Here is a 15,747-nt window from a genome sequence, read left to right on the forward strand (position 1 = left end):
TGGACTTTTTGAACAACTGGAAATACCATCTGATAACACCACCTGGCGACTTTTTTTAGATGCATCCAAGGAAAGCATAAAAGCTGTTTTGCTTCACAATGGTAACACCCTGTCATCTGTTCCTATAGCTGCTTACAGCACAACTATGAAAGAATCATATGAAAATTTAAAAATAATTTTTAACAAGTATACATTATAACGTCTATAAATGGCCTTCAGTCAGGCTATACTGAATTTTGTTGCTTCTTGTGCTTATGGGACTCTAGAGCAAGAGTTGAACACTATGTACGCAAGCACTGGCCCACTAGAGGTGAAATTGAGCAAGGGAAACAAAACATTAAACACAAACCATTTCTGCATATTATACTCGGTTTGTTCAAACAGTTTGTGAAAGCACTGAACAAGAATTCTTTTGCATTTGCATATATTGCAGAAAAGTTTCCTTCTTTAAGCCAAGCTAAAATAAAAGAAGGTATCTTCATAGCTCCCCAAATTCGAAAAAATTGTTTTTGATGAAACTTTTGACACACATCTCACGAGAAAAGAAAAATGTGCCTTTAAGTCATTCAAGAAAGTTTGCGATAACTTCCTGGGAAAACATCGTTCAGAAGACTATGTGCAAGTTGTGTGAATGATCTAGTGCGTCATTTTCATGATATATATGGGATGTAACATGTTTCTAAAAGTTCATGTGCTCCACTCTCATTTGGATTTTTTTGCTGAGAATCTTGGCAATGTGAGTGATAAACATGGCGAAAGATTCCATCAGGATATTTCATTAATAGAGAAACGATTTAAAGGAAAATGGAATACTGGTATGTTGGCAGACTACTGCCGGAAAAAAGGATGATGACACTCTACACAAGAGGGTTAAGAGGACAAATATTGTTTAAACTAGTGAATTCGGTGTTTTTTTTTAAAATGAGGAATAATAAAGTACATCAAAATGGTACCTAATCCAGAGAAATAAATGTCAGATTTGGAATCAGCATACTTTTCTTACACCGATACAGGTTTTATATGTCTTGTTATTTTTTTCACTTCAAATTTGTTGCACAGTGTAATTACTCATTGCTTAATTTACGTGAGAGAGTCCATTAGAAAGAAACTGCTAAACGAATTCATCAATAAAGTGTGAACAGCTTAAAAAACACCATTTTTTATTATCAATGCCAAACGAACAAACTTTCATGTCTTCTTCATGAAAACTACTTCAAGAAGTAATTTTTGTAATTTCGTGGCATAACCCTAAATCCATTTAAAACGTCTGTGGAATAAAAAGTTAAATGAGTTAAAATGAAATTGTACACAAACCTAAGACCTTGTATGAATATGGCGGTCAGAGTTCTTTTGATCCAAGTAGTAACAGGGTACAGAGTACCACAAAATAATGATATGCAAGTCGCGATGACGACGGCCCATTAGTATTTATCAACAGACTTTACCCCTCCCCCCACTCAAAACCTAACCCAATTATTAAGAGGCCCTTCCTATCCAAAACTGAGCACTAATATATCTGCTTTCAGCATAAAAACAAATAAAATCCGACTTCTACTCTAATACGTTATTTCCTGCTCCACCAATAATTACTATTCATAGTGGCAAATGTACAACTGTATTGACATATCTGGTCATTCTATGACACGTGCACCAGAGGCGAGATGTTGGTCCGCTCGTTCTGGTATATAAATATTTATTTGATTAAACTAAATATATTCCCAAATTTTCTCTGCGTGAAAATATACACACACCCTCCTTATTAATGTTTATAGTAATTTTTTTGCTACAATTGGATAATGATGAAAACTATAGATACTTTTTAATGAATACTGAATTCAGATTATCCGTGAATCTTATTTTAAAACATGCTTTAAAGTGAAGCAATGCTTATGTTTCCCATTCTGCTCATTGTTTAACAATATTTTAATGACAATGCTTATTTTTTTTTACTTTAATATATGTTATAATTTTATAAGGCTTGTCAGTTGTTCAACGACAATAATAGTTCGATTGGTTATAAATTTGCTGTACATAGTTTTATTTTCCCGAAAATCAGTTTTATTAAATTGCTTATTTGATAAAAACGAACTGCCTTTATTACAATATTAAACATTTTGGAGTATATTCTTGTTTGAGGCCTATTATATTTCTAATACTTTTTCATTGAAAATCAGCATAGGATATATATGTATGCAATAAATTATGAACTATTTTGATGAGTTGTATATTTTACCAATCATGCTGTAGTAGTATTCGTGTTTATATTGTTCGTGAATTTTTGTCCCAGGTTCAATCGAAAGCTTCATGGTATGATGTTTTTGACATTCCACGCCCTCAGGAACCTGTTGGATGTTGAAGGTTCAATAATTTCAAAAATGGAGGGAACATTGTCGTTATAACCGCAGATAACTTCAGTTACGGAAGGCAAATAAAAAATAAACACCAAATATGGAGTTCAATAAAATGGATCACATATATTTCCTAATTACTTCTATGAAATTGGAAAAAAAATATTTAATTTTGTTTGCACTTTAACTCAGGTTTGTGTATGATTATACCCCACAGGTTTAGGAAACCTAGAACGTTTTGTACAAAAGTCATGTTCCCTTTGGAATTTGTCCTAGATTTCTGAAACTTCAGAGTGATAAACACATGGAAGTCCACGAATATAAAATATTAAACAATATACTTCATCAGAAGTAATTATTAAATTACGGGTTCCGTTTTATTTTGTATTACTCCGTACATCAAATAGGACCTTGGACCTAAATGTTGAACCTTGATTAAAATGCAACGCATCTTACGAGGTCTCTCAAAAGCATATTGAAGTTACTCTGCTACTCGATAACATCACTGGAATTTTTCAGGATTTTCAATTGAATTTGTGATAACAATTACCAACTCAATATCAAGTCTTAAATATTGGGGAAATCCAGTGATCGCTTGGTCGGTTCCAGGTATTACATTAATAAAATTACTTTAATTGTGGAAAGTAGAAAAGCAAATATAGAAAATCTTATTTTTTATGCGCAGCATTGAAAGTTCAATCATCAGATAAAGATAATTCGAGGTCGGAAAAAAGGAACTTACCACTTTAAACGTAAGTAAACCGACCATCTCGCAGTGAAAGCTTTAATTTTGACTTAGTATATACGCCGTGTTTAAGACATTTTATCCCACAATATATAATTTTATGTCACCTTTCCGAATAAAGATTCGAAAAGTCTTTTCTATTTTTCATAACAAAAGTTTTGTCTTTGCTGTTTTTGGAACGTTGTACTCAATGTTCGTACAAGAAAATTTGTTCACCAGCATTAGGCTACGTACACAGATAAAAAGCTTATATCCATTCAATTATTTTGAATATATCAGTGAACCATACAATGCAAGAACTCACAGCTTAAAGAACTTTCGTGTTGTCTCGCGACTCTTGCTACACAAATTAAAGTATTATTACCGTTTATTATCTCATTAATATTTTGTGTTCATGAATAAAAGTTTGATTATTCAATTGGTTGATTTAGAAATATATGTCAATATATTGTAGAGTTATTGCATGTGGGTGAATTCAGATTCTCTTAATGCATTTATTCTAACACAAAAATTAAAATGTTTCCTTATATTTTGCAGAGAATGACATAGCCGAGGTTTTTAATATATTTGTAGGTTCGGAGAAAAAGCAAAGCACGTTTTGCCAAGGTTTGTGTACTATCTTTATCATTGTATTGTATAATTTTGTAGCGTACCGGCAATGTATGAAATAACTACTCAGGTTCAGAATATCTTCTAATATGATCTGACCTCTAGTTTCCCTCTCAATAGTCCAAGTCTTTACGCTGTTTTATGTCATTTATTTAACAACTCGAACAGTGAACGATCCAAAACAACCAAACACTCCAAAGGAACGAAAAGCATGAAATAAAAATAACAGATACCAGGCAGTAAAAAGGCAAGAAAGACCATATACATCATAAAAACACTGACAAACCCTGAAATCGAAGAGACTTTCAATAGAAACTAAATGACCCCTAGAATCTAGTACAATAAACTAGCTACTACCATTTGCAGAACAGGCCGAAAATAACTCATAACAGGCATTTTTAAAAGACGACGAACAATTCTATAGGTACACAACATTTGAATAGTACTGATAAAAGCCAATTTCATGATAAAACTGAAAATACTACACTACGGTAAATGAACTGTAATGGCACTGTACTCAAACAACAAGAGAGCAAGGCTCAAATATATGGACACGTGGACTAGAGCGAAGCAGGGTTTACCTTTGACGTTACCGGTACCGTACCCTCGAAAAGTTCCGGGTTTTCAGTCGCAAGAATTTTCACAGTCAGCCGTCACGCTTGGCGGATTAAAAACCGTGTTCCCATAATTAAAAATTAATACAGCGCAATTTTGGATGAAATATTAGATCTCATAAGATTCATAGAAAATTCAGGAATAAATGAAAGTAATAGCCTTCTGGCAAAAAAATCAATCTTGAACCACTGAAAATTCCAAAGCAATTCCATGAAAATTCCAACCGAAACACTCAGACGACTGCCCCTCGTCAACCCACGGTGCAGACCATGCCGCAAAAAAAGGCTGACAGTGTCACAGCGCCCCCAGTGTCCTCACTGATAGAATACCAAATATTAAAACGATATCACATGACGTCATTTAAGAGGCAAAACAAGGGTCGCCACAATTTGTAATATCTGCAATCATGCAAAAGTAATCTTATAAACATTTTAAATTCATGATCGGTCTTCTTCGCTAACATGTCATTAATTGTTTATATGCAGATCCCGAAGATTTATCTTTAAACGGTACTTTCTTTTTAACCGACTATGATAATTTCTTCATTTTGATATTGAAATCCAACGCAGGTAGATAGCATTTTGTCCTATTTCTTTTATATCATAACTTCGCTCCTTGCACCAATCACTCTTTCAACTCGAAAGAAATGCCGCTGTTTATTTCCTTGCTTTATACTTTTCTAGGCTCGATGTTTGCTTAAGTCTCGTAATATCAAATTTTATTATTGATTTATTTATTGTGCAGGTTGGACTGGTTATGTAAATGCAAGAACTTCTCAGATCACTTCTGATCAATTTTAATTAAACTCGGATGTTTTGTATGACAACGGACTTGAATCTCCAGTAATGACCTTGAAAAATTCATGTCTTGGAATGGATAATGATGAAAATGATCCTGCAGCCGTTGTTCTCGTTTAAATTTGAAACTCTTAATTTAAATCACTCAAATATATTTACACAGAACATACTACATTGAAAACAAGAGAGCTACGCCCAAATATATGGACACGTCTGTTCGCAGTACAGTACGGTGTTCCGTACCGTCAGATCACAGTCTACAAATATATTCACACCAAGCGAAGCAGTACAGTAGGACACAAAATGGCGTCCGATGTCCGCAGAACGTTTAATGACGTCATAGCAAACAAAAACAAATCTCACAGAGATAACAGGTATATTATTTAAAATGAATAAAAGTAATAGCCTTCTGGGGAAAAATTTTATCTTCAACCACTGAAAATTTCAAAGCAATTGGTCCAGTATTCGAAGAGAAAAGCGGTTTTTTAATATTTCCACTAGGTGTGTTATTCTGTGTCAAATAACAACAAGAACAAGAACAACATAATATTGAAACGATCGTTATGTCCACTACGTGTCCAATAAATACTTAGCCTCCATCATTGTAACCCACCATAGGCATCACTTCGCCATGTGGTCTAACTGTCATTATGAGAGACCGTAAATAATTTATTTTATTTTTTTGGTTATCACAATGTGTGGGAGCCTTACATTTTCGTTTTTGACCAATATAGACCTGTGCATGCATCAGGTAACAACATATATCTTACCTTTCTTGGGCGAATTAACATATATACTGATCTTAAGCCAAAATGTTTATTTACAACTGGCGAACCAGTGAGGAAGGGACGCGGATCATTCGTCCTCGGGTCACAAGGTCGTGTTTTTTTGACCGCCTTCCAAGTTCACGTTACTGGAAACTCCACCACAACAATTGGAAGCAGCTTTCAAAGAGTATTAGATTTTCTCTCAGGACTATGGTGCGAGCCAGCGCTGAGCTTTCTCAAAAGTATGCAAAGTCTCTGAAAAAAACGAGTAATAATCTTGCTCAGTCTATGTATAAATATTGTCCAGTCAGAACGACTTAAATACAATAAAATCAGACATACAAAACGACGGATTAATTCAGAAAAACAACTTAACTTAAAGTTGAACAAAAGCTCGAGGAGTCAAGCAGAAGTGCCAGCCCTTAAAATTTAAATTCAACGCAGCCGAATGCGACGCGCGAGACATCAACAAATTAGCGAGCGACATGTTATCAGAGTTAGATGACGTTATTCTCTGACGCCTTACTGCTTTTATACAATGTAAGTGTATATATGTACGATAAACTGTGTGGTCGGGCCACTTTTTTACATTTTAAGCCGTATATTCTGAAGATTTATTTCACTTTGCGGGGCTAAAGCAGAAAGGAGTAAATGTAGTTTTTAATCGGAAACTAAAAAATTCTCTAGCAACACACATCTTACCAACAAAATGTTTCAAAAAACGATTGTCAAGTGTACTACTGTACCCCACTAATGGGGCACATTCGTACAGTCCTTGGGGTAAAATGTGGCATTCTGTTAAAAATTCTGCCTTTGAAATATTCAAAGGATTAGCATTATCTTCTAAAGAAGGAGGGAAATTTAAATTTGAAGATGTAATGCTTTTGAAATCAATGTTCAATCAAAATATTTCAGATGTTTTCCCGAAAAATTTCCGAAACAAATTTTCTGCATTGGCAACATGAAACTCCCTTGGAGCCATTTGTATATGAAGGTTCTGCATTGTAGACTTATTTGTTGAATACTTGAGATTTCTATTAATAAAATTGAAAGAAATACATTGTTTTACTTTGAATTATGTCTAATTTTAATCAATTTAAAATGAGTTCTGAAATTTCCATTCTCGTCGACGGCAGTGATAAAAAGGCCTTAAACATCGAATACGAAGTTTGAGTGCTGTTCAACTATAACAAAAAACGACGGTGTAATTTTTTCAGTCACTAAACTGTTCACTGCGTCCATTAAAACAAAACCAACATTTACATATTAACAAGTAAAATGTCTAATTCCCGCCTAAGAAAAGTTATTTATTTTCTGAATATGAATCTAAAAAATATTTTTGAATTTAGAATATATTTCATATTGGGCCATGAGCCAAAAATATCCCAAAAATACAAAAAAATAACGCATTTCTAAGTCTCTAGAGCACTCAATGAATCAAACACTGTCGAATTGTACCCAGTGGAACATGTCTCAATGAACCCCGGTCCATTGTTCCCCTTAGAAGAAAATTTTTTTCCGTCTGTTTTTCATGTTGAGATTAGGAAGGTACTTCAACTCGCCAACGTTATGAATATTTTACAGTGAACTAAAGGTAAAAAATGTCAGACGGGGATTTGTCATGCTGAGAAGGAGTAAAAAAGGGAAAAAATGAAAGTGTGAAATTCTAGTTTAAACCCGCCAAAACCAATTTTATCTCTTAGCTTGCGTCGCTCTGCACGGCCGTTGTCCGTTTGCGGGGGCGTTGTAACTCATCGAAGGGCGGAATCAAAACACGAAACGCTGCCCTGATTCCAAATATAGTACGAGTGCGAGAGCTGGTTCCACTGTGCTCTATGTCTCACCGTGGCCCACCGTCCCCCAACTCAAAGATCTCGTAAAATATAACTAATATTCACAAAAGCAAATAGGCATATATATATAAAGTTATATTTCTACTCAACCTTTGGCAAACTCAGTCTAAATTTTTTATAACAATAGCTCTTGGACAAGTTTGCAATACGCTTCATTCATAATGATTATACATTTATCAACTCAAATCACGCTTTCAGCTCAAATCATCTCTGCGCCCGATACGCTTCTAATCTCTCTACTACATTGTCCACGCCATGTCTAAACTGAACCCACAAATCCTTCTGAACTCTCCATGTCTAAACCCATTTTTTATTCTTACTAAAAATCCCAATGTCGAAAACTATCTCTCATCCCTACCTGTTCTCATTTGCTGTCATTTCCTAAAATCCCCGTTCGCAAACCCATCCAATACCCTTATCTTTACTCATATTACGCAGAAACTCCCAATGTCTATTTCTAGCCCCTTGTGCCTGTTTTCACCAATGTTATATATTTTAGTTATAGCGAGTATTGCTTTCCAAAGTTATAATTACTTGATTTTTGCTAAAGTATATGCCTACAATTTTAAATATCGCTTACAAATTGATTGTTAGAGGAGAATAACATTAGGTCTCTGGCCCGTTGATTAGTGCAAAGAATCTTAATTTTATTTCTAAAAATTGCCTGCCACATAGATTTTTGAAAAAGCGTCAATTCTCGAAAAATTAAACTAAAATTCTTATAATAGCACGCGATCGACTGATTGGTGATAAGGTCATACACAAAAATAAATGATTACTGAATATGCAGATAACTGCACACACGCATACAAAACATTCCACCGCGGCCAATAAGCTCGGCTCTGCGTGCGCATTCTTAATGATATCGCCACTAAACATTGTATTTTTTCCTTTTCCATTTAATTTGAATATGTAATTGTACCCTGAGTAAATGTTTCATCTTTAATTTATGATTTATTCACACCATACAATTCGGATCTACGGCTTGCCTAATTTTTAGTCGTAAGTGTTGATATTTTCTCAAAAAACTTTGCCAAACATCCATGTTTATTTTGACAGAGAAATATAAATATTCCCAAGCAGGGGCGTGCCAAACTCTTCTGCTGCCCGGGGCGAGTTTATAAAATGCTGCCCCTTATAGCTAACTTCATAAATAATTCGGGAGTTAAACAGCTTATAGATGTCGTTATACATGAGAATAAATAAAATAAAGATCAAGTAAGATAAAAACGTTTGTTTTATTAAATAAATCGTCAAGCTAAACAACAAACATAACATAAAAGCAAGTCACTTATTTATTTCTATGTCCAATCGCTACTTTGCTGTCAACAAACGTCTGAACGACAGCCTCTTTCACCTCACTTGTCAGGAATATTTCTTCGATGCTTATCAAACATAAACTCGACAGGCGCTGATTTGACATTGAAGACCTCAAATATGTTTTTTTCTGTTTCAACTTTGAGAAAGATCGTTCACAACTAGCAATTGAGTAGCCAATTGTGAGTAATAAACGATATCCAATGCACAAAGTTGGAAAAACATCACAGCCAAGCCCAACCAATGAGGCAAGAAAATCTTTAGCATTTTTTGGAAAATTTCTGTTTCCACTTCGGAAAAGCGTAATGCAATCAACGATTTCTTCGTAGAGGGAGGATGAAATTACGTCAGTCTCAAAATAGTTAGAAAAAATCTCGCACTGTCGTTTCAAGGTTTTCAAATGTTCAATATTTTTAACATCAATTGAGTCCAACTTTAATAAGAAGGAAAACTTCTCAGCGAGTCTACTAACGCGGCCTGAGCGTTCTGAAAGTTCGGTTTTCAGTCTGTTTGCGATTTCATTCATAATTCTTTGCATTTCCTCAATTGCTGATAAGCCACAGTCTTTCACACTTTCTCCAGGCATCATTTTTCTTTGCCTGACTCTTGTCAATGGTACATTCCACTCCTCGCAGTATTCGGATGCCGATCTGTCTGCATTCTTAATAATGTCCTCAGATTTCAGATCAATAATTCTATTAAGCCCATCAAGATCATCACTTGCCTGAATTAAATCGATCTTTGGATCTTGTAAGCGTTTTGTCACTCTCTGAACGGATGACAAAACAGGGCACCAAAATTTCAAGAGAGAAACGAATGTAAATTGCTGCAACGAATGGCGAAGTAAACAAGCATCAGATTTGGTCTCACTTGAAAATTTGTCATCTTCAAAATACTCGAGACAATATATAATTTCGTGAAAATTTTCATGGATGACTTCAACTGCGTTGTAGTACGAACTCCATCTCGTCTCACAATGCTTCTTGACAGTTTTCTCAACCTTTGACTTCAGAACTTCCTAACGTGTTGTTGAAGATGAAAAAAAAACGAAAATTTTGTCCATAATACCAAAAAATGTAACCACTGTTGGATGAACTTCAGCTACATGAACACATGCTAAATTTAAGCTGTGGTTTTCGCAATTGACAAACTGGGCCTCTGGATTGATTTCCAAAATTCGTTTCCGTACTCCAGTTCGTACACCACTCATAACAGCAGCGTTATCGTATGCTTGTCCTCGACAATCATTTATGTCAATTCCATCATCATTCAATTTCTCAATCCCCGTTTCCACTAAGCTTGCCGCGTTTTTCTCAGAAACTTGAAAAAACCCAAGAAAAACCTCTTTAATTTCGACATCCTTATTCTCACTGATGTGAACGTATCTCAAGATCTCGGCAATTTGATTCTCACGTGATATATCTGGAGTAGAATCTAACATCAGAGTGTAGTATTTGGCTTTCTTTACTTTAGAACTAATCTTCTTCTTAATTATACCGGCAATAAGATTGATTATTTTATTTTGACTTTTATTCGAAAGATAGTCGACTTTGTTGGGTTTTTTCCTCGCATTCTGTAAATGTTCAAACAAAACAACGTCATAATCTGCCAATAGTTCGATTATTTCCAAAAAGTTTCCAGAATTGTTTTCGTAAGCATTTTCGTTGACCAACTTTGAAACTCCTTCATTTCTGTGACTTCGAAACGCAATATTCTGTCTTGACAGAAGGTAAACAACATCGCCAATTCGTTCAACAATAAGTCGCCATTTCTTTTTCTCACTTGAAATATGCCTTTGGAGTTCATAATCAATTACACGTAATTTTTCAAGTCGTGCTTCAAAATCCAAATATTCACGCTTTGCATTTCTGTGACCCGGACTTTTTTCATGCTTATAAATTCGAGGATTCAATTTTCTCCAGCTGCGAAATCCTTTTTCGTTACAAAAACTTGATTCACATTTTGAAAATAAAAAACAGACAAAGCAAAAGGCTGCCTGTTTGCATGGCGAATATATCAGCCATTTTCTCTGAAAACACTCTCCATTACTTGACAAAGTTTCGAACCAATGCTTAGAAAGAGATCTTCCTTCTCTTTTAGCAAAAGGACCTTCGTTGTGTTGAAATTTTTCTGGTCCTTGCTGAACTAAGAATTTCACTAAATGTGTAGATATCGGTTTCCTTAAACGCCCAAGGTCGTGGTCACAAAATAATTCGATAAAATTTCCATCGTAATTGTTACCTTCAGCGTCATCGTTCAAAATGACAGCATTCGCCTCAGCATTAGCACTCACCTCATCAAAATCATCAGCGTCACCCGGAATCGAATTGTGCGACTGATTGCCACGAACAATGTCAAGATGTGTGTTAACTGGAATACTGACATCATCTTGGACGACAGTCACGGACTCATGATTTTCATCACCCAATTGATTTTTCGCCACGTATAGCTTTTTCACCCACGCATCTAAAGAGCCTCTCAGGACATTAACTTCTGCTTCCCTGCGTCTTTTCTTGCGACGATATTGAGCCCCGCTTGGTTGTATTCGCTTCATCCGTGGATCAAATTTGGTGATATCAAATTACATAAAAAGAAAACCGAAGAATAAGTAAAACCAATCGTCGTGTTCGGCAAATTAAATCAAACATAAACTTTTCAGCCTCGCATGCAGTAATGCGCGCTCGCGAAACTGTCGTCATGGCAAAAGATCAGGTGGAGAATTTTTCTGGAGTCAAGGGTCGGGAAAACATCCATTGTTGACTCACCATCACCACAATAACTTACACAAAACTATAACCTAATGTCAGCCTAAACTATAACCTAATGATTTTAATTAAATAAAAACACATCAAGAAAAACACATGTTATAACGTTATCTCTGCAGCTTCGTTTTGCTGCCCCCCACAACGTGCTGCCCGGGGCGACTGCCCCCTTCGCCCCACCCTAGGCACGCCACTGTTCCCAAGCCAGGTATGTTACATCACTGCACAAACTTCAGTGTTTGTTGTACAATTTTCTCCAAATCCGATACTTTGATCGCTTGGGATTAGAAAGTAAACAATAGTTGATCAAAATGCCTTGCGGGCCGCAGTCAGGAAACCCCATAGGTGATCAAAATACTACCAGTTTAGTTACTTTAAATCAGTGCTCGTCAACCTTTTTTTAATGGTAAACCCTTTTAACACTTTCTCCGAATCTGGTAAACTCCGCCAATCCTACATTTTTAATACGTAAAAAACTCATATTTAGATGTTATATATATGTTTATGTCGACGCAATAGTTGTTGGCAAAACGTTTGGTGGTTGCTGATGACACCTCTCCTACAACAGTCTTAATGATGTCAGGAAAACTTTTTTTTTTATTTCATCTTGCACTGCTTCGCTTAAATTTTTGCTCGATTTTGCAGGTGTCAACAATCCCAATGATTCTACAACACAACTCGGGCATCTGTATTTATTTATTTGATACAATATTCTGTGATACCTTGTAAATCAGCACACTCCACATGCCACCACGATGTCTTGCACTTTTTCGTACCACACTGCATCCACAGTGCACCAATCTTTTACTTCTTACAAACACAAGATGATTCAGGCATAATAAACACTGAAACTTACTTGAGATTAATTTAATGACGCTTCTGTAATACTCAGCAGACTTATTATTCAGCAGTATTATAATTATACACGTCACTACAATCTTATTGTTTAGGCGGTGTGGCGCATCGTGCTAAGAGTTAGAATTACGCTCTCCACAACATCCTTAATTACCCTACTTGGGCTCGCAGATTCGAATCCCATGCGGGGATGGTCATGTGCGAGAGGATTGCTGGACTCCTCGCTGCCGTAGGGTGGTTCACGTAACCGCTAGTCGATAACGGCTTCCTCCACCATCAAATCCATGCTTTCAAAAACAAATAACTGGCTAACTAATCCCATACGCGATATGGAATAGTAACCCTGAGGGAGGCCGTAGTGCGCCATACGATTAAGTCGAATTTTCCCGGGATAAATATGTAAATCCTATCCTACAGGGAATTTTTATTTTGGTTGGCTACAGAGTCCTAAATTTGAACTAGGACATTTCATAAATTGTAAGATATTTCTGCTGAGCTTGTTCTTTAAGATAATAAATCACTTTTTAAACCAGTGTTTCTTACCCTGGGTTCGGTCGAAACCCTGGGGTTCGGTGGAGCTGTTTCAGGGGTTCGGCGAGAGTCCTCTGAAACAGTTGTGTATCATGAAACTCTTCTATTACTCAGCCCACAAATTATGCAACGATAATTATATAGCATAATAAATCGTCGCAGATATACAAAGTTACACGCTTAAACAACTCATAATATATCTTAGCAGGCATGTTAATGACTGTTAGATTTCAGTACTTCTCTGCTGAGCGCTTTGAGATGATTTCATGATTTCTGCATTGCATGTGCACAAGATATCTTGGGTTTTTATGGCAAACCTTAGGGTTTTAAGCTAAATATTTGCGCGAAAGACACCTTATTCATGATCTAGTAATGAAATGTAAGTCAGTTTTAGGGACAAGCCGAAGATATGAAGTAAATGTGCTGATATAAATATGAAATCAAGGCGCGTTTGAATTTCACTAGATGATAAATTTAAGGAAAAGAATATCTCCTTGCAGCGCTTTGCTTAAAATTATCATCATCTCTTCTGGACAATTTTAATATCACCCTAAATCATATTATACGGTATCTCCATTTCTGTAAAACAATGGACATACGCTTTTGTCCGTATTTGAATGCAGTTTTAAATTCGAGAAACGAATAACTTTCTTTCGATCAACTTTGGGGATCTACGACGTTGCAATTTTTTCTTTATCAGTTTTTCGCTATTTGTAATTTCTGGTTGTATTAAAGGTGATTATAAAGCTTCATAGACTAAAAATGAAATGTAAACGAATGGGAAGCAACAGTATAGATTGGTCTACAGATTGACAGTTGAATTACCATGAAAATATTCCGCAAATGTAAGAATACCGCCCTAAAGTATAAGCTTTGTCTACAATTGAAGTGTGTGCCTCTGTTTAAGCTTATTGCATTAGTTCAGGTCACTGATTTTCAAATAGGTGTTTTTAGATGTGTGAATTGTGACACAATTGTATGTTATGTTTTGCACTATTGTTTTGTGTGGCACTTAAACTGACGCAAACGACACCATCGCGAATGCTTTTGGTGGTCCAATAATCCGCGAGACCTACGGTTGGCGTCGTTGAACCAAATATGAATTAAGATGTTGCCTGTGTGAATAAAATCAACACATTACGGCTTTCGAGTTGAGGTTCTGCGTATCTTATACAGAGTATTGGAGGAAAAAACAAAATACATTACAGGATTTTCACGTTGCTTTCCTATCAAAACTACAAACGTGATGTAACTAGTTTCATTTCCAGCCTACGTGAAGCTCTGAACTTAATCCGTGCATGGTCAATTTTGGGCACTTAAGGAATTAAGGTATTAAGAAAAAGTTTCAAACAGTCAAAAAATCACGAAATAGCAAAGAATAAAATTGCATTTCATGGGTTTTAATTATTGATTATTTGTGTATTGATTGATTTAAAGTTTTTGTCAGCTTATGTTTTGTCATCAGGCACATCGTAGTGTGAAAAGCACGCCACAGATCGATATCAGTCGCATTCATAGTTTGCAGTTATACTTGACAAGATGCAACGTATCATTTTTGACTCGATTCTTGTATTTATGTTGGTAATTTTCACAAAATCCTGCAAACTCCCATCTACAGACGTCGAGATTAATTTTGATACAATTCCGCAAAAATGGTATGCTGTAGCTCATTCTGACCAAGATGCTTACAACTCCTGGAAGTGCATTGTAACCAGTAAGCACAAAACTCTAGGCGGATTTGAAGCCGATGTGCGTATCTTCCATACCGATAATCAAGGAGTACCAAACAACTTGACAGCAGTATTTTCGAGAGTCGCGCCATCAACATTTCAGGTGGTAGCTTCGAGTGGATTGGAGCTGGAGATAGAGAAGGAACTGGATATCGTCAACGCAGAAGCAAGTGTTATACTCGAGGAAGATACTTTTAAAAATATGCCAACCCTATATATAACTGACGATGAGCAGGCATATTTCATTCTCTTCAGGTGTAGTCTCAACGGCGAGAAGAGAGTGTTTTTGGAGTCTTCGACACCCGTTCCCAGCGTCGAAATAATGCTGAAAGCACATAACACGCTTGTCCAAATCGGTGATGGATGGGAGAGAGTGAAAGTTCAGTTAAATAGTTGCAATGATTTGGGTCTTTAGGAAAACATATACCGTGTTTTCCCAAAAATAAGACCTAGCCTGAATTTAAAAGTGATTTTAATATAAGCCATCCTCTTAAAATAATACCTACTCGATAGCGCGCTGATGCAAACATTTTATATGGTAATGATGATATGGTCATTTTTGCATATTCTATGTTTAACAGCTTTAAAAAAACTTGGTATTTATGAGTAAAAGAATATCGTTTTTCATATTTTGTATATTCGAAAATCTCGTAATATTGTTTTTGATAAATGAAAATAAAAGACATGCCCTCAAAAATAAGCCCAAAGAATTTTTCGAAAGAAAATTGAAATAGGACCCTGTCTGTCTTATTTTCGGGCAAACACGGTATACATAAATCCATACAAAATGTATTGTGTGTTAATATAAAATATATAGA

The 15,747-nt window shown here is 35.7% G+C and overlaps 1 protein-coding gene across 1 annotated transcript; it reads right to left on the reverse strand.

Annotated features, from left to right (window-relative positions):
• Window positions 1-9,025: 9,025 nt before the first annotated feature.
• Window positions 9,026-11,605, reverse strand: LOC120338069 (zinc finger MYM-type protein 1-like). Its single transcript, XM_039406000.2, has 2 exons — window positions 10,133-11,605; window positions 9,026-10,069 (listed from the first exon to the last, which is right to left on the reverse strand). Exons 1-2 carry the CDS (start codon window positions 11,603-11,605, stop codon window positions 9,026-9,028), a joined length of 2,517 nt encoding a protein of 838 aa, XP_039261934.2.
• Window positions 11,606-15,747: the final 4,142 nt, after the last annotated feature.

The sequence above is a fragment of the Styela clava genome, chromosome 10, assembly GCF_964204865.1.
Source record: "Styela clava chromosome 10, kaStyClav1.hap1.2, whole genome shotgun sequence".
NCBI lineage: Eukaryota > Metazoa > Chordata > Ascidiacea > Stolidobranchia > Styelidae > Styela > Styela clava.

Excerpts from the sequence above, each read along its gene's own strand:
- LOC120338069 (XM_039406000.2), bottom strand. The coding sequence starts at position 11,605 with ATGAAGCGAATACAACCAAGCGGGGCTCAATATCGTCGCAAGAAAAGA. Across the intron at positions 10,070-10,132 it reads CTGAAGTTCATCCAACAGTG|GAAGTTCTGAAGTCAAAGGT; the intron begins GTTACATTTTTT and ends ACAACACGTTAG.